This window comes from Choloepus didactylus, chromosome 18 (genome assembly GCF_015220235.1).
Source record: "Choloepus didactylus isolate mChoDid1 chromosome 18, mChoDid1.pri, whole genome shotgun sequence".
Taxonomy (NCBI): domain Eukaryota; kingdom Metazoa; phylum Chordata; class Mammalia; order Pilosa; family Megalonychidae; genus Choloepus; species Choloepus didactylus.
In genome coordinates, this window is record NC_051324.1 from 22,949,207 (window position 1) to 22,968,417 (window position 19,211).

The 19,211-nt window shown below is 44.9% G+C and overlaps 1 protein-coding gene across 1 annotated transcript; it reads right to left on the minus strand.

The window, feature by feature from the left end:
* Positions 1–1,541: 1,541 nt before the first annotated feature.
* LOC119514695 (THAP domain-containing protein 1-like) lies at positions 1,542–2,699 on the minus strand. The gene is made up of 2 exons (XM_037810476.1): positions 2,527–2,699; positions 1,542–2,193 (listed from the first exon to the last, which is right to left on the minus strand). Exons 1-2 carry the CDS (start codon positions 2,697–2,699, stop codon positions 1,644–1,646), a joined length of 723 nt encoding a protein of 240 aa, XP_037666404.1. The 3' UTR covers positions 1,542–1,643.
* Between the last annotated feature and the right edge of the window lie 16,512 nt (positions 2,700–19,211).

Here is a 19,211-nt window from a genome sequence, read left to right on the forward strand (position 1 = left end):
GGATGGTCCATCTCCTGTTATCAGACGTTGGAAGCCAAGGCATGTCAGCTGCCAAGCACCAAATATGCTGCCCTCATGTTAAACCGTTAACACTACCATTGCCTGAGCGCAGGGCCGGGCACAGCACGGCGGGTTCTAACTTACAGGAGTTCTGTGGCTCCTCTCCCCTCTGTGTGGTGACATTAAGTGCTAAGGATCCCCTCCAAGGTCACACTGCTGGGTCTCTGCTTCCTGACCCAGAAGTTCACATTCTTAACCACAGTGCTGTTCCGCCTCTCAACTAGTCTCCGGTGGCTCTTTGCCAAACCCGTCTCCTATTCTGGGGGGAGGTGGGGGGAGGCAGGTGGAGGAGAGTCAAGTGGTTAAGAAAGAAAGTGAGAATTTTTAATAAGGTGTGTTGTAAATGTTTGGAGATGGATACAGGTGATGGTAGCACATTATCATGAGTGTAATTAACAGCGCTGAGTTGTGGGTGTGATTGTGGTTGAAGGGAAGTTTAAGGTCGGGTATCTCACTAGAAGGAAAGCTAGAGGATGAGACATGGGACCGTCTAACACAGGGGACCCTGTTGTGGACGATGAATGTGGTCAGTGGTATAAATATAAGAATGTTCTCCCGTGAACTAGTACAAATGCACATCACTATTACAAGGTGTTAATAATAGGGTGGTATATGGGGAAAAATACACCTAATGCGCACTGTGGACTACAGTTAACATTTCAATATTTCAATATTCTCTCATCAATTCTAACAAAGGTACCACACCAAGGCTAAGAGTCAATAATAGGGGGGTATAAGGCCACGTGGGGTTTTTCTTTTTGAAGCAGTGAAAATGTTCCAAAATTGATTGTAGTGATGAACGCACAACTCTGGGAGTTGTGGATGGATTGTATGGTGTGTGAATAAAACTGCTTTAAAAAGCAAGCAAGCAAGCAAGCAAAGCCTCTGGAGGCAGGCCACCTGTGTTTATCATACTGGCTCCTCCACTTACCCTCTTACCGTGCCTCAGTTTCCCTATGTGTAAAATGGAGATGTTACTAATCTCATCAATCTCATAGGATCAAATAAGTGAGTATTCTCATGTTCTCAGAGCCGGGCCTGGAGCATAGGAAGTGCTTTGTGTCTCAGCTCTCATTCCCAGCCTCTGTGTTGATTTTACCCCACAATCAAGTAGCACCGTCCCTCTCCCCCAAATGACCTTGACCCTGTTCCATTCTCCCTCTTGGGTCTGCCCCATCCCTTTCCCAACTCAGCTCATTTCCTAGCCCTCTTCCTCATCTGCCAGAACTAGTTTGTGGCTCTAGACTCCTTTACTCTGGAGGCCCAGGGTTCTGTTGACGAACAGCTTTTGCCATGTCTTTTGCCTGATTTCTAATAGATCGACTCATTCCCGTGGACCTTGCTGATTTTCACCTCTGTTTCATCTTCTGCAATGGCAGTACAGGACACGCCCACCCTCTAGGTAACCAGCAGTACACTTTTTTTTTTTTTTCCAGTATATATCTAATTTATTTTTTAAAAAAATATTCTGAATGGTTTTTATACAAGTAATCAAGTGTTAACTTTTTTGAGTGAAACTCCTTTTTAGGCTAGAAGAGGCTATGTGGAATTGCCCCATTAGAAATCAATATACATTTAATTTTTTATGCTGGTACTTCCACTATTTCAAAGTAGTCGTTTGGTAGAATCACATAACCTCTCTCTGACATGTCATCTTTCTCTTTCTGGAAATGGACAACCTCCTTTAATTTTTCAAGCTGTCGTTCTTGTCTTCTGCATCGTTGCTGTGCAGTCTTGAGTTTCTTTCTGAGTTTTTCCACTTGTTGTTCTAGCTGATGAATCCTTCTCCTTTGGTGCATGGTATCCTCCACAGTATAGTTGTGGTCACAGAAAACGGAGAGATTATCAGGGGTCTGAAGAGGAGGCATTAGTAATCCAATAGCAGCATCAACCTGGGAAACCGGAGGTGTTAGGGGAGCTGGGGGGAGCTGTTCTTGTGGCTCCAGAAGATCTTCCTTCTTGTCATGTGGTTCAGTGCAAAGAAATATTGTGGGTACAGCGTTCTCTTTCAGTAACTTGTTGTTGCACTCCCTCTTAAAGCAGTCTGGAGTAAAGTGCTCTGAACAAATACTGCTATACTTGGTGGGTTTAAAGTTTTTTCTTCTCACAGCTGCCTCCCAGTTTTTACAGAGACTGGGTCGAGTTAGAGGAAACCATTATTGTGTGCTGAAATGATAACCAAGTCATCTTAGCACTACCAGAAGCTTTCTCTAAAGCTTAGGAGTCCGTGAGATTGTTCCTCTGAGTTAAAAAAAAAAAAAAAAAAAATTCCTCCTCAAATCCTGGCCTGAAATCAATCCATGCTGGTGTGATTCTCGCCGCCCATCCCCAGCGAGTTTCTGAAGGACGAAAAAGTGACTTCTGTCATCTTTTTAAATGTCTTGGTTTCTATTTCAAATTTGCCGCTAAGGAGTTACCACCGCCTCAGTGCTCCGGGACGCGGGTCTGTGAGCCTGGACACCTCACAACTCGAGGGGCCTCCTGGCATCGCTCGCGGGCCCAGATCTCGCCACCACGAGTCCGGGAGCGAGCATCACAGCCCGGGCCGGCTTCTCGAACGCACGAAACGGCAAAGTCCGGAAAACCGGGGCGCGGGCCTCGGAGCGACGGTTCCCCACCAGGACCCCCGCCCGGGACATCCCCCGCTCCCGTATCGGGAGACACCCCGGCGGCACCAGCAGTACACTTTTGCAGGCTGCAGAGCACAGATGGAAATGACTTCCCTGGGAGGGAAAACAGAGCAGATAGTCCCCACTGAGGAAGGAAGAGGGGAAGGAGGATCCGAGTAGTTTTCCTATTAACTGACAATGTTTCTCCATCCTGAGCCGTTCTCTCCTTCTGTACTTCATGATCTTCGCACCCGTGGGGAAGCTTTTCATTGTGTCCACCTCAGTCTCTCCAACCACAGCTGTGAACTAGGGCTTATGCCCAGGAGCAAAGCAGCACCCCAGGATCCTCAAGTGTGGAACGGGAGGAAAGGAGTCTGCTAAAGCAAGTAACACAACTAGAGTTTGGAGAGGACCTCCAGAAAGTGTGGGTGGTGAGGGGGGTTGTCCTCGGGAAGCAGAGCCTCTCCCTGCAGGGAGGGCAGGCCCGGTGCTCCCAGCAGCCTGGCTGGCATGCCTGCCCAAGGCCCCAGGGCCCTTCTGTTCAGGCCTGGCATCCCACGGAGGTGGCATTCCACTCGGCAGCACCGAGCCCAGACGGGAAGGCGGGCATTGCAGAGAATCGATTTGCGGGAGCAGCTGGGGCTTTCTCTTCCTCCTTACTTCCCTGGTTTTTGATCTCCTGTCCTCCCTCCATGGTCCTATTTTTCCTCCCCTCCTCTTGATCTCTACCCCTCTCCCTCCCTTTGGCTCAGCCAAATGAATCACAGCCGCTCCCTAGAAGGCAAGGGGCAGGGGCAGCTCTTTGTCCTCTTGCTTCCTCTGACTGGAAGGGTCCTTGCTGCCCAAGTATCAGCCTCCCACCCCAGTCACCAGAGGCAGGATTTGGCCATGGTGAAAGGACACACACACACACACACACACACACACACACATTTGAAAAGCAATTGCTGAAACCGAGAGAAAGAAACTGAGAAGGGAAAGGCAAAGGGAGAGAAACAGAGGCAAGATGCAGAGCATCAGAAAAACAGGGAAAGACAGAGATGGGGAGAGTGAGAGACAACGAAAAAAGAGAATTCAGCAAATTAAAAATTTTACAACCATCCAGCAAGTCTGCAAAAATGATCTTCCCTGCGGTCTTTCATTTATCTCATTATCTGACTCCTAATGTTCTCCCCCTCTCCCCCCGTTTCTTTTCTCGCCACACTTGGTGCAAAATCTTATTAGCTTTTTTTTTTTTTTCTTTCTGGCAGGGGCTTCATATAGTCTTTTTCATTACATTTCCTAATAAAAGCAATCACGAGGACTGCACGGCTGGAGGATTAAAAAGCCACCTCAGGAACGTCCTGGCCAGCAGAGCCTCGACTCGCTGTAGCTTCATTCGTGCTGCCAGGGGAGCTGGCCAGCCCCTGCGGGCCAGGTCAGGGAGACCCAGGCTGTGCTGTGGAACATTCTGGGGCCAGCAGCAGGGAGTGCAGGATGTTGTCCAAGATGTGGGACAAGCCCTGGGGGAGGCAGCCCCTTCCCAGCTGTTTCAGAGGGGCAGCAGTGGACCCCTGCCTGACCCAGCTACTTGGCTTTGCTCCTGGTAAAAAATATTTGGGTCCTTTCTCTTTGGACACCGGTCCACTCCGTAGCACATTCTTTTCAGTACCATCAGTGATGTCAAATCTTCATCTTTTGAAGGGAGATTTGATTTTTTTTTTTTAATCCACACATTTTTAAAGAGAAATATTTCTAGCCACACAAGGAAAGTGAAAACAAGAAAAAACCCACTCGGATTCCCGTTGCGTTAACACAGTTCTCCCTTTTGTGTATTTCCATCTCTCTTTTGCAAATAATTACATCTCTATCCCATCACTGAACAATCCTGTCTCCCAAGGGCCATTTCAAAACACTCTGAGAAAGCAGCTTGGCAGAGGATTTGCTATTTGGCAAGGGCCAAAAGTTACTGGGATATAGGTCTGATAAATCAAGTTAAGGGAAAGGAAGGAAACCCCTATAAATCAACAAGACATTTTATTGCTTGGGCTGTAAACGGCCCTGAAGGTATTTCACACAGTGTTCTCCAGGATGATTTGGGCCATACATTGATACTGAGGGATTAACTACACAACCTTGTAAGGGTAGACTTAGAAGGGAACAATGGTCATTTGGAAGCATTTTGGTATGTTTTAAAATAAATTCACAAAAAATCAAATTAAAACAACTTCTAAATGTCTTGTTTCTTTGGGGACCACTTAGGCCATCCTTCTCTGGAGAGCGGGGGTGGGACCCGTGGCCTCTGGTTAACTGCTACACCCCTCAGGGGCTTGGCCGGGAGTGAATGAGTTGGTCCCACCCAGCATTTCCCAGAGACCAGAGAGCTTCACAAATCTAGGAGAGCAGCAAGGAAAGACATTATTGCAGAACTGAGTACATCAGTATCTATAGTACCACAAGCTTCTCCTGGCCGGGTCAGCCAATGGTCCAGTTAATATTGATTATGCCTTGTATCTGTGTGGTCTTTTCAGATCCTTTCACCATTCATTTCTTTGCACTCTTCTGCCAGGACCTCTTGGCTCTAGGTGTCTGCCAGCCTTTTTCCCTGCCCCAAGCCCCAGAAGATAGAAGTCTAGAGGTTACCAAGGCAACCTCACTGACCCTTTCTCCTTCCCCTCATCTTGTGACAGAGCCCCTGAAATGAAACACGGATTTCACTACTTTTCCTCGCTCTGCATAAGCAGAAAGTATTTATTTTCCATGCAACCTCAAAAACTGGCTCTTTTCCTTATATACTGACAGACACAGACAGGCAGACACACACCCCTTTCTATGTTCCACCAATTATCAGCCTTTTCTGGAAATTCCCTTTCTCTTCTTGAGAAGTTGCCCCCTCCCTCCCATCAGGGCTCCAGGGGGCTTTTATTTTTCTTTTATTTTCTGATCTCTATAAATCAAGAGGAGGGGGAAATGCTTTATCTGAACCCTTGGTGAGCAGCAGCAGCAACCAGCAGCTGCTAGGGCAGTGGGAACTTCATTTCCGGTGCTGACATTTATGAATGTGGCACAGAATTCCAGTAGGGACTGGAATAAATCAAACTGCTTCTCCCAAGGTCCCTGGGGTCTGCTTTAGAATTTCCTCCCATTTGGGTGTTATGCTCCTGCTATTTCTTTGCAGGAGTGGGGGTGGGGAATGCAGTTATTTGCAACATGCAATGAGCCACGTTCTTGCCCACTGTCTACAAAAGATCTGAGCCCAGGCCCTGGGCTGCGATGGAGGGAGAGCTCTGAGCCTAGCTCTGGATGTAGAAAAAGGCTCTGGGCATGAAAATCGGGCTTGGGGGTTACGCTGCTGGCTCTGTCACCAGCTATCAGTTTCCTTATCTGCAAACGAGGAAAAAAATGCCTGCCCTGCCCACTTCACAGGGTGGAGGTAGAGACTGAATGAGATGTCTATGCAGTGAGTGCCCTGAAGCCTGTGATGAGCATAGACGATGTGGGGGGTTATTAAGAACAACATGACCCGGGTTTCCCAGCCTCCTGCAGTGTCCGCAGAGCTTTTTGAAGGTGCTCCAGGCAGATCTTCCCGAGCCCATTCCAGAACATCAGCTTACGCCTTACCTTTAAGAATTCTGGGCAAGGAGCACTTAGAATCTGTTCCAAAGACGGCTGGAATCTTCCCAATGCCTTTTACAAATCTTTCCTTCTGCTGCCACTCTAAGCATCAGGAAAATAAAGGTGGACAAGGATGAAAGGTGGAGAGAGAGCCAGTGAGCGAGCGAGAGAGGGAGAGAGAGAATAAAGCCAAGATTCCGCCAAGGGGAGGTGTTGCCAAGGACGAGGTGGAAACTGGGGAGCAGTTGGCTGACACTCGCCACACCACTGTGAAATCAGCACAGCTCCCTTCACGGTTCTGCAGAGAACCCTGCTTCGGTGGGATGAGACCCAGCTGGGGGCCTGCAATCCCTTTCCCTTTATATTCTCTGAATTTCCAGATGCTGCCCGTGACCCTTCACCTGCTCTCTGGCCTTCCTGTGCATTTTCATCCTACCCCAGCTAAAACCCTGGCCGCCGCTGGGAGCTTAGGTGCTGGCTGGATGCTGATGATGCCAAGAGCCCACTGCTGAGCCCATCAGGACTTGTGTGTACAGCAATTACCCGCACAGCATTTTCTTCCAAACCTTTTTTTTTTTTAATATGTAGCAAGATTCCACCCAGTTTCACTCCCCAGAGGCAACTGCTGTTGCCAGTTTTTTGCTATCCTTATAGAGAGAAAATGGATTTTTAAACACTATTTGTTCAACACTTGATTTAAAGAGGTTAGGTACTGTGCAAAGGAAGGGTGAAGACGGAGGACCAGGCTTCTCTATTGTTCTGAACCCTTCAGCTCTGGCTGCTTGCTCCAAACAAAGCTGTGCAATCAACAGACCCCTTCTCATCCAACGCAGTCAACCTTGGGGCCTCACATCCGTACACCTGCATCTTATCAAGATAATCCTCCTTCTAAGCAAATCAGTGATTCCCTTAAAAGGTGTTCTCATCAGCAAAATTTTCTTCCAGCTTATTTCAATTCATGATGATGCTTTAGGGTTCCATGTATGTTGGCCCAGCTAAGGCCTGGCTGGTCTACTCATAAATCTGGGCTCTCGTGGTGGCAATTATGATTGAGATGCCCTCTTTTGCTGCCTTCTGAGGAAGGTGTTCATCATTATTGACAGATTGCCATTGTCTTTTCTCACTCTTTGTGTCTGGGGAGGAAGGGGAGAGGGAAGTGGAGAGATGGGCGCACCAGGAGGACGTACTAGAGAGCTGAATATATTGAGGATCAGTAATCTGATGGACCAAGGTTGGAAGCCTGGTAATGGCAGCTAGGTTATTTGGAACAACTATCCCACTAAAAGCAATTTAAAATGCTGGATAAAATACTAAATACATCTTACGAGCACCAAAAAACAGTTAAATATTAGGGAATGAACAGGCCAACATTGAAGAGAAACCAGAGCATAGAAACTACTTTCCCCTTAAAGAGCATCTGCCAATCCCAGCAAATCTGAAGCTTCTTCTTGATGGGCCTGGTAGAGTGAGGAGGACAGAAATCCAAGCCCAGTGCCTACACACAGTAGAGAGTCTAATGGAAGATCCTCCCCTCACTAAGCCGAGACCCCAACAGGCCACACCGTCAGGGTCTGGGGGGACAGAAGTAAGCCATCCCAGTTCACATTGCCTGGGGGATCAGGGAACTTCAGGCTGGGATATCAGTTTACGTAGCTCTGAACTGGGAGAGCCCCTGGTACCTGGCAGAAATAAACACAATCTTCTCTAGAGAAGATTGCCTCTTCATAGTTGTACTAGTTTGCTAATGCTGCCGGAATGCAAAACACCAGAGACGGATTGGCTTTTATAAAAGGGGGTTTATTTGGTTACGCAGTTACAGTCTTAAGGCCATAAAGTGTCCAAGGTAACACATCAATAATTGGGTACATTCACTGGAGAATGGCCAATGGTGTCCAGAAAACCTCTGTTAGCTGGGAAGGCACATGGCTGGCATCGGCTCCAAAGTTCTGGTTTCAAAATGGCTTTCTCCCAAGACGTTCCTCCCTAGGCTGCAGTTCCTCAAAAATGTCACCCTTAGTTGCTCTTGGGGTGTTTGTCCTCTCTTAGCTTCTTTGGAGCAAGAGTCTGCTTTCAACAGCCATCTTCAAACTGTCTCTCATCTGCAGCTACTCTCTCAGCTCCTGTGCGTTCTTCAAAGTATTCCCCTTGGCTGTAGCTCCTCTTCAAAATGTCACTCTCAGCTACACTGAGTTCCTTCTGTTTGTCAGCTCATTTATGTGGCTCCAGTGATTTAATTTAAACCCACCCTGAATGGGCGGGCCAACACCTCCATGGAAATTATCCAATCAGAGTCATCACCCACAGTTGGGTGGGGCGCATCTCCACAGAAACACTCAAAGAATCACAATCTAATCAACACTAATACGTCTGCCCACACAAGATTACATCAAAGAAAACGGCATTTGGGGGGACATAATCCATTCAAACCAGCACAATAGTCAAATTATTCCTATACATAGTTTGTTCAAGAGTAGTTACCAGGAAACGGTTACAGATAGCCAAGCCCACTAGAAAATAAGGCTCCATGAGTGAGAACCAGTAGAAACAACAGATAAATGAAAAAAGCTGTGACGACTTCACGTATTAGAATTATCAGGCAAGAGTATAAAACAACCATGCTTACTGTGGCCAAATTAAAAAACAAAACACACACACACACACACACACACACACACATGCACACAAACAGAAACCACCTCAGCTTGAAAATATCTACACGGAACAAGAAATTATGCAAGGTGACACTGATCAAGATGGCAGTGAGACACTCTGGGGCTCTGTCTCCCCACAGGAGCTTTGAACAACCAGCAAGAACTGGCAGAAGCATCTTTCTCAATGCTCTGGAAAACAGAGGACTGTAGTAACAGGATGAGCACAGAATCAAGAAAAAGTTGCAGGATCTTATGGTGCCCTGGCTAGCCCCTCCACCATCCCCTCACCTGCTCTGCAGGTGCTGGCTCTCACTGCCAGTGCAAATTCCTGGTTCTGGTCCTGGTTCTGAAGGGACCATACCTGTACATACTGGGAACATTTTCTATGTCACAATCTGTCTGGTGGTGGGCTGAGGGATTCACTGTTCCAGAACTTGTGGCTCACTGAGCTCTCTTCCAGAAGGCTGTGGGGGAGCAGTCTAGTGTGCTGCCTGGGGCAAGGGATTGTTGGTTGTAGGACATACAGTGCAGGGCCCAGCACCATGAGGAAACTGTTTGTTAGAGCAGAGGGGACATCTATATCTGTGTTAATGGGGGAATTCCCAAGGCCACATGCACACACCCAGGACAAGAGGCTATGTGCAAAAAGGATCAGGGAGGCCCCTACACTTTGGCCTGGAGCTATTCTCCAAACTCATTTTATGGATAAGTCCTGAAGGAAAACACTGGCACAGGTCAATCTGCAAAGACTGGGAAAGACATTTTCTTTTTTTCCTTTTTTAGCTCCTGGCATTCAAGAAAAGCTCTGTCACAACACTAGCTGGATACAAGCTTAAGGAACAGATGTCTCAGAGTCTAAATTTGAGCGATAGTACACTAAAATATCAAAATGTCCAGGTTGCAACAAAAGATTACAAAACATACAAAGAAATAGGAAGTGATGGTCCAGGCAAAGAAAAAGTTTAAAGCATTAGAAGCCATCAGTGAGGAGGATCAGACCTGGGATATTCCAGACAAAGACTGAAAAAAAAAAAAGGTACTAAAAGAGCTAAAGGAAAACATGGACAAAGAACTAAAGGAAATAACTAAAGGAAATCAGAAAAATGATAGATGAATACAAAAAGAGTATTGAGAGAGGTGGAAATTATGGAAAAGAACCAAACAGAGCTGAAGACCACTGTAACAGAAATAAAAAATTTCCTGGAGGGGTTTAGAAGATTGTAGCTGGCAGAAGAAAGAATCACTGAACTTAAAGATAAGAAAATTAGAATTTTCTTGTCTAAGGAGCAGAAAGAGCAAAGAATGATGAAACGTGAACAGAGCCTGAGAAACCTTGGGACACTATCAAGCAAACCAATATACAAATTGTGTGAGTCCCAGAAGTAGAAGAAAGGGACAAAGGAGCAGAGAGACTATTCAAAGAAATAATGGCTGAAACTTACCAGATTAACAAAAGACACGAATATACATCCAAGATGCTCAGCAGATTCCAAACCGGGTATACCCAAATAGAACCACAACACACCATATTATAATCAAACTGTTGAATGCCAACGAGAAAGAGAGAATTCTGAAAATTGCAAGAGAGATGCAACATGTAGATACTAGAGACCCTCATCAAGATTAAGTGCTGACACTAGATAATTTAACTTGTTCGATCAGTTTGTCTGAACACCATAGGTACATGGAGCTTTGAATGGGAAGTGGGATTTGGTGTGTTTATACAGGCTGGGGTGAAATCCTGACACATCCCAGAGCGATATGAGCAGAGAGTATAAGTGTATTTGCAGCCCTGCCCCCACCACCACCACCAAGGAGCTGGGGAGAAATGCATAAGTGTTGGACTTCCCCACCTGAGCTATTGCTCATTTTCCCGCAAACATTGAGGACTGACAATTTAATGGGCTGAGCCCTCGATCAGGAGGCTTTCCCTTGTGACACTAGTTGCTGCAAGGGAGAGGCTAAGCCCACTTATAATTGTGCCTAGGAGTCCCAAACTCCCTCCTGCCCAGAGAGCCTCTTTGTTGCTCACTCAGATGTGGCCCTCTCTCTCTCTAAGCCCACTAGGCAGGTGAACTCACTGCCCTTCCCCCTACATGACTCCCAGGGGTGTAAATCCCCCTGGCAATGCAGCAAATGACTCCTGGAGATGAGCTTGGACCCAGCACTGTGGGAATGAGAGGATCTTCTTGACCAAAAGGGGAAAGAGAGATGAAACAAAATAAGGTTCCAGTGGCTGAGATATTTCAAATGGAGTCGATTGGTCACTCTGGAGGGTATTCTTAAGTGCTATATAGATATCACTTTCAGTCTTTAGTGTGTTAGAATGGCTAGAGGGAAATACCTGAAACTGTCAAACTGCAACCCAGAGACCTTGATTCTTGAAGACGATTGTATAACTATGTAGATTGCATACTGTGACTGTGTGACTGTGAAAACCTTGTGGCTCACATTCCTTTTAACCAGCATGTGGACAGATGAGTGGAAAAATGGGGACAAAAATTAGATGACAAATAGGGTGGAATGGAGGGAATGGAAAGAGTTAGATGTTCTTTTTTGCTTTTATTTTTATTTTAGAGTATGGAAAATTTCAAAAATTGATTCTGGTGATAAATATACAACTGTATGATGGATGGTGCTGTGAATAATTGATCATACACTGTGGATGACTGTAGGGTGTGTGACTATATCTCAATAAAACTGTATTAAAAAAGTAAATGAACAATGGGAGGAGGAGGGGAATGGGATGTTTTGGATGTTCTTTTTAATTTTAATTTTTTTTGAGTAATGAAAACGTTCAAATTTTGTGGTGTTGAAAGCACAACTATATGATGATACTGTGAACAAATGATTTCTGCACTTTGAATGATTGTATGTTATGTGATTATATCTCAATAAAATTGCAAAAAAAGAGAGAAAAGATTAAGTGCTGATTTCTTATCAGAAACCATGGGGAAAGAAGGCAGTGAGAAGACATATTTAAAGTGCTTAAACCAAAAACTTGCCAACCAAGAATTCTATATCTGGTAAAAATGTCTTCAAAAATGAGGGAGGAATTAAGGCATTCCCAGATAAACAAAAGCTGAGGGACTTTGTCACCACTAGACCACAGATGCTAAAGGGAGTTCTGTGGGTTGAGAGAAAAGGGCACTAGACAATTGACTGAAGCCACATGAATAAATAAAGATCTCTGGTAAAGTTAATGACGTGGGTAAATATAAATACCAATACTTTTTATTTTTGATTTGTAACTCCACTTATTCTTCTTACAGGATTTAAAAGGCAAATGCATAAATGTAATAATAAATGAATGGTTTTGGATTCATGATGTAAAAATATGTAATTTGTTACAAGAACTACATAAAGTTAGGGGAACAGAAGGGTATAGGAATATATTTTATGTATTGCTATTGAAGTTGTTAAGTTGGTATCAAAACAAATGAGGTGGTTTTAGATTTAGGATGTTAAATTAAAGCCCCATAGTAACCACAAAGAAAATATCAGAGAATATGCAAACTCATAGAGACAGAAAGTAGAGTACAGGTTACAAGGGGTGAGAGGCAGTGTCATAGGGAGTTAATGCAGAATGAGTGTAGGGTTTCTGTTGGAGGTGAAGGAAAAGCTATAGCAATGAATGGCGGTGAGGTACGGCAACATTGTGAATGTGATTAATCCCATTGAAAGGTATATTTGGGAGGGGTTGGGTTGGGAAGATTTATATGGTATATATGTTTCCACAATAAAAAAAGAAGAGAAACTGAAGAGATATTGACAAATGCAATACATGATACTGAATGGGATCTAAGAATGAAGGAAAAAGGACAGTATTGGGACATAAGAAAAAATGGAAATATAAAATGTAAGCTTTATATCAATGCTAAATTTCTTGAACTTGATAACTTAAAGTGATCACATGAGTGAATTTCCTTGTTTGTAGGAAACATACATTGAATTATCATGTATTCCAGGAGTATGATGTGTGCAACCTACTCTCAAATGTTCATAAAATAGGTGATATATAGATGATAGAATAATATGGCAAATGTGTCAAAATGTTCACATTGATGGACTAGGGTATCTGAGGGGATGGGGATATGTTGGATTTCTCCGTATGGGATTTGTATTATTTTTTCAAACCTGTAAGTTTGAAATTATTTTAAAATAAAATGTTAAAAACATGAACTCATTAATTTAAAAGCTGCTTAGATGCAGCTGAACAGAGAATTAATAAAGTAGAAGGTAATAATTAGAAATTGAATAGAATGCAGGATGGAGAGAAAAAAGGGTGGGGTGGATGGGTAATGAAGATAAAAGATACAATGACTAGAAGGAGAAGGTCTAATATATGTATAATTAAACTCCCAGGAAGAGAGGAAAGAATGGATATGCCAAGGCAAATATGTGAAGAGATAATGACTGAGAGTTTTTTTTAGAACTGATGAAAAACACCAATCCACGGATTCAAGAGGGCAGTAAGTTCCAAGCATGAAAGTCTTGTCTAAACCAGCAGCCAGAAGAGAAAGGAAGGAGTATGGCTGAGAGTTCCCTCCCCAGCTCCAGCAAGAAGGAAAGGGGACCAAGACAAAAACAGAAAAAAGAATGGAGGATTAATTGCCAGTTAGGAAAGAGAGTGTGAGAGATGGATCCTGCAGGCATTTTGGAGCAGGAGATGGGCCACACTGGCTTTGGGGGCCAACCTGGAAGCAACAAGTCCAAGGTGGGGTTTGAAGAAGACTTAGAAGTTGCTATGCAGAATTCTGCTTCTCTTCCCTTTCCTCCTTTCCCTCAGGCTTACTTCTGCTTCTCTGCCTCTGTGACCCTTTGCCAGATAGGCAGTGTGGGGAGGTTCTGAGCCCTCACATCCCTCTACATTACCCAAGGAAGAGCAATCTCAGTAGGTCAGGCTGCAGAGTTAAGAGAGGGGAAGACCAGATCTACTTGAAAAGTGGAGACTACCAGAGAGCTGAATCCCTGGAGTTAATCTCCCTGCATGCTACCGGATTTTGTTTGCCATTTGTCACCTGTCAAGCCAGTCCAATCCATGTGATAGCTACTTAACATTTCCTGCTCCCATTCCCACTCCTCCAACTCCCCACCCCAGAGTATCCTGATATCCGGGCTAGTAAGCATGGAAAAAAACTCGGAAGAGTGTCTCTCCAGTAAATGGAAGGGAGATTCCTGACTGGGGATACATATTTAGTCTCCATCCCATCTCCATGGGAGCAGAATTGGCATGCCAGTTCTCAACACTCTGGTTTATCATTTCCCCCAGTGTCTGCTGAGCTTTAATGGGACTCCACTCCATGAAGTCTGGTGGTGGAAATACAGCTGCATGGATGTGCGTACCGGTAGAGATATCTGATTAATGAACACCTGGGTGTATTTAGGACACCACAGTTAGATGAGTGTGCAAATGTGCTTGTGTATTTGTGTAGGGCTGGAACAGAAAGACCTGGAGATAAGATTGAGACAATTCCAGTGTTCATCTTCAGGGAAATTTTTCCAAAAGGCAAATGAAATTACCTCCTGCCTCATTTTTAATTTCCACTTGTCCTGACCCCAGTGAGGTCTGTGAGTACCCTTTCACAGATGTATTTTCCCTCCAGGCTATATTGCTTTAATATTTTATCAGAGATTTCAGTCCCAATTCCCAGAATTTTCCTTATTTTCCTCACTCCCCTGGAGGCTACCTAGCAATGACATTCTTGTGTCTTGAGTGAACAGAGTTGACCTTAATATCCACCATTTAAGAAATGCAAAGACAAAGGCACGACATGACAGGATGCAGAAGCCAGGGTCTCTCAGCATTCCTTCTCCATCACATCCTGGCTTGAAGGTGGGCACTGTCCCTGGAAGCTCACAGAAGGCTCTGTCAGTCTTTGATAAAACTTGCTGGGCCAGCCCAGAGTAGTCATCTCACTCTCCCTGAACACCCAGCACTAGATGGCTAGAGCACCATGTGAGTTTAGGGTGCTATGATGGCCAGAAAAACCCACCATCCATTAAGCCAATATGTATGGGTTTCTACTCTGTTCCAAATACCTCCTCCATACCGTAGGCTTCTATGCAGCCATCAGAAAGAATACACCTGTTCCATATGGGTGATATGGATTGCCAAGGTAAAGTAAATGAAAGCAGCAAGGTGCTGTATAGTATGCTACTATTTTGGTGCATTTAAAAAAATTAATCTGGTAACACGTATACAACATAAAATTTTCCATTTGAACCACTTTCAAATGTACGATTCAGTGATATTAATTACATTCACAGTGTTGTGCTACCATCACCACTCTCCATCACCCCAAGCAGAAGATCTGTACTGATTAAGCAAAGCTACTTTTTAAGATAAAATATATATATATTTGTATAGCCATAGAACATCTCTGGAAGGATACAAAAGAAAATATTAAGAGTGTTGCGTCTGATGAGGGAACTAACCAGCCAGGGATAGGGTGGGAAGGAGACTTCCTTTTCACAGTGTTACCCTTTCGTAACCTTTTAACCGTTGTCCCACATGGACGTAAAAACAACAATAAAAAGAAGACTTTCCCTCCCCTTAGGGAGCTTACAGGGAAGGCAGACATACAAACAGTTACAATACAATAAGCTAATTGTTATAACTGAGATGTATGCAGAGCCTGAAGGTACTATAGGAGAGATCCCTTCCAAGTCTGCTTGTGGGTATTGGGGAATTTGGCATAATCATGGTGAGGGATGGACCCTCTCTCAGTCAGTATTGCCAGAGCATAAAGAGCACAGCGAGAAGGGATGCAATGGAGCTGCAGGAGCAGGCCGAGGGCAGAACGTGAACTGCCTTGTGTGCCAAGCTAAGGAGTTTAGATTTTATCCTTATGGGAAACGGACAGCTATTAAAGAATTTCCAGGAGGAGAGTGACCGGTTCAGATTTGCCGTTTAGAGAAATGAGTCTGGCAGGAACGTGGAAGCTAGATTAAGAAGGGCAGGGAAGGAGCAGGGAAATTCGTTGAAAGGTTAATGCGACAATCCAGGTGAGAGAGAGTGGAGGGATGGCCTGGGGCAAGAGGAGTGGGGACAGGGACAGAGGAGGGGGAATAAACCTGAGGCTTGGAGAGGGTCCAGCGTGTGTGTGGAGACGGTGCACACAGCCTGCTTCTGCTGTTCTTCACTTGCTCATGCTGGCATCCTCTGCACCCCCAGGGCCCCAAACACCCCCCAGCCGCTGGTGGGACGGGTCCAGGGAAGTGGCTTCCTGGCCTGCATGCCTGCCTGTGTCCTTGCTCCAGGCTCCAGTTCCTTTGCAAAGTGGGGCAGGGAGAAGAGAACAGACACTGCTCCCTCGCCATTCAACTTCTGGTTCTCTCTTATTTATTCCACGTTCTCTCCCGATTCGGGTCCTCTCATTATTTCTGAGCTGTGCAGCTTGCTGCTTCCCTGGCTCGGCTCTCCCATCCCTGTCCGCAAAGTGTCAATCAAGCCATCAGATGAGCAGCTCAGCCTCAAATCCTTTGTGTCTCTGCCCCAGGACAAGAGCAGCAATTGCTGACACACACAAGCAGCAAGGTGTAGGGCTGCTGGCTCTCTCTTTAATAGTCTTCCCATCCAGAATGGGGGTTAAATGGAATTTGAGGGATCGCTTCCCTCTGCCTTCCCCTGTCAGGACAGTCACGGGGATGGGTAACCCTGAGAGAAGAGGAAATCTTCAGAAGTCGATCTGCTTTTCATGTCGAGGTTGGACCATGGCCAGTGTCTGCTTTTGGGGGAGCTGTTTGAAATTCTTAACAAGGAGCAGAATGCTTGAGTCCAGGAATCCAGCGCAGGCTTGTGAAGTAGGGACAGGGAAATGGAATTCTCATCTTATCTCTAAAGGATATTATATTTAACAAAGGGAGGGAGAGACAGAGCCGCTTTGCAGCTTCCCTGGAGGACTGAACAATAAGAAATGTTGGGGGCAGCAGGAAGAACTGAGATTAGAACAAAGAAAGAACTTCCCTAGGCCCTGGATCCAGTGACCAGGGAGATCTGAAACATCTGTTTCCCCAGGGGATTTCTCTTTCTTCTTTTACAAATTATGAATGGAAGCAATTTTTATAGAATGTGCATTAAGCTCAATTACCTCACCAAATGATCTTTAGAACTTTGAAAATACACACATGTATGGCTGTGATCAGTACCTGCCTATTTGTGCTCTGCTTTTTTTCTCAGTATTATTTAATATACACATTTTCATGTAGCACAGAGTCCTCCGCTTGTCATTTTAAATAGCCACATAGTATTACATTGTGTCAACATGCCAGATTCAGCTATTCCCCTTGTTGGATTGTTCCTTTTTTTTTTTTCTTTTTTTTTTTTTTAATCTTATAAAAGCACAAATACAAATGTCTTCATGCAAATGCCTTTTTCCCACCTTGGATCTTTCCCTGGGGTATGGTTCTTCCAGTAGAATTTCTAGTTCAGAAGGTATGTACCATTTTACCAATCTTGTTGCATGTTGCCAGAGCATTCTGCAGAAGGCCTGGGCAATCTGAATTTCCACAGCCCTCTATATCCATCAGTAATGACAACATGAGATTTCATCATTTTTATTTATTTTTGTTCATTTAATAGGCACATAATAGTACCTTGAAGTTATTTAATTCTCATTTCTTTCATTGCCAGTGAGACTGGGCAGTCTTCCATGGGAGGATTTATTGTCTGCGTTTCCTTGCGTGTTAACTGTTCATCTTCTCTGACATCTTATCAAGAGGAATCCACGGGCTGAACTTACATGGTTATATCAAGCTTTTACAAACTTAAAATACTACATTTTTCTCAGTTATAGCTACCATTTTTTTACTCTAGGGAAGCTGTCTGATTGTTGCCAGATGGATGCTATCCTGTCCCATGTGGTTGGGGTGGAATGGAGTTAACTTCTGGACTTTAGAGTGATTTTATTTTTTTATTTTTTTATTTTTTTCAGAATCAAAAAAAAGCAAGTCAGATGATATCCCCTCTCTGGGCCCCTATTTTCCTAGGAAAGGAAGGACAGGAAGGAGATAACAGCTAGTTGCTAAGGCCACTCTGGGGCACGAGGGGTGTTGCTGGGGGCGGGCCTCCGTGCTGAGGCTGGGCAGCTGCCCGCAGTCACATGGATTTCCCGGTCCATCGCTTCTCCCACTCACAGTATGGCCAGGAGAGAAACAGCAAAAATATTGAAATCAGAATCCTTAGTACAAGTTCTGACTAATCCTCCATTGAGCATGGTGGGTAAGGAAATGGATTCTGGATCAGGCAAACCTAGGTCCACATCTCAGTTCCATTGTTTTACCAGGAAGGCAGCTTTGGGCAAGTTACAACCTCTGTAAGTCTTAAGGTCTTTGTCTGTAAAGTGGTGTTTCAGTTATCGCTGCGGAAGAGGCCACCCCAAAACTTCATGGCTGAAAACAACCACATTTTATTCTATACCGTGATTTTGTGGGTAGGAATTCAGGCAGGGCTTGGCTGGGTGACTCTTCTGCTCCACGTGATGACTGGGTCATTCGATGGCATTTGGTTGACAGCTGTGCTGGGCTGGAGGGTCCAAGATGGCTTCACTCTCATGTGTGGCACTGTCAGGCCCAGCAGGGTCCCTCTCCTGCTCCATGTGGTCTCAGAGCCTCTCTGTGTGATCTCTCCAACAGGGTATTTGAACTTTCAACATGTCGGCTTAGGGCTCCAAGAGTGAATGTCCCAAGACAAGAAGTGGAAGATGCCGGTTTCTTAAGGTCTGGGCCAGAAATGGGCACAGCATCTCTTCTGCTGTGTTCTATTGGTCAAGGCAGCACAGAGCCTTTGCCAGGAAGAATGTCAAAGAAATTAGGGTTATCTTAAATCTGCCAAAAGTGGGGATAAAAACATTTACTCCTAGGGCTGTGAGTATTAAACAAGATAATGCATGTGGAGGCAGATTTACCGTGAAGCTAATGAAACTTCCATGGCAGGGCTCCTTAACACATGGTCTCTTCCAAGTCCTGGCACCTAATTTTGTATTCATAACTTTTGTTTCTCTGGAAAACATTCCAAATTGCCTAAGAATCAGGCCCTATGAAACCTGGCTCTGTCTTGGGTGAGTATAAAAGTACTTATTTAGCACACTGCCTGGTATGGAGGGAGCACTTACTGCAGGGCCCCTCCTTGCACCAGACTGGTACCCTCTCGGGGCCTAAGGAGAAGGTTCCACCTCTCACTCTCTCCTTTTCATTTCTTAAAGACCATTTCTTCTTTTTAAAAATGAAAGTGAAACATGCTGAGCATAATTTCATAATCACAAAACTGGCCCTCCCGAATGGCCCCTGCAACTAC

Coding starts and splice junctions, on each gene's coding strand:
- LOC119514695 (XM_037810476.1), bottom strand. CDS start 2,699: ATGTCCCGGGCGGGGGTCCTGGTGGGGAACCGTCGCTCCGAGGCCCGC. Junction 2,194..2,526: donor GCCAGGAGGCCCCTCGAGTT/GTGAGGTGTCCA, acceptor AACTCGACCCAG/TCTCTGTAAAAACTGGGAGG.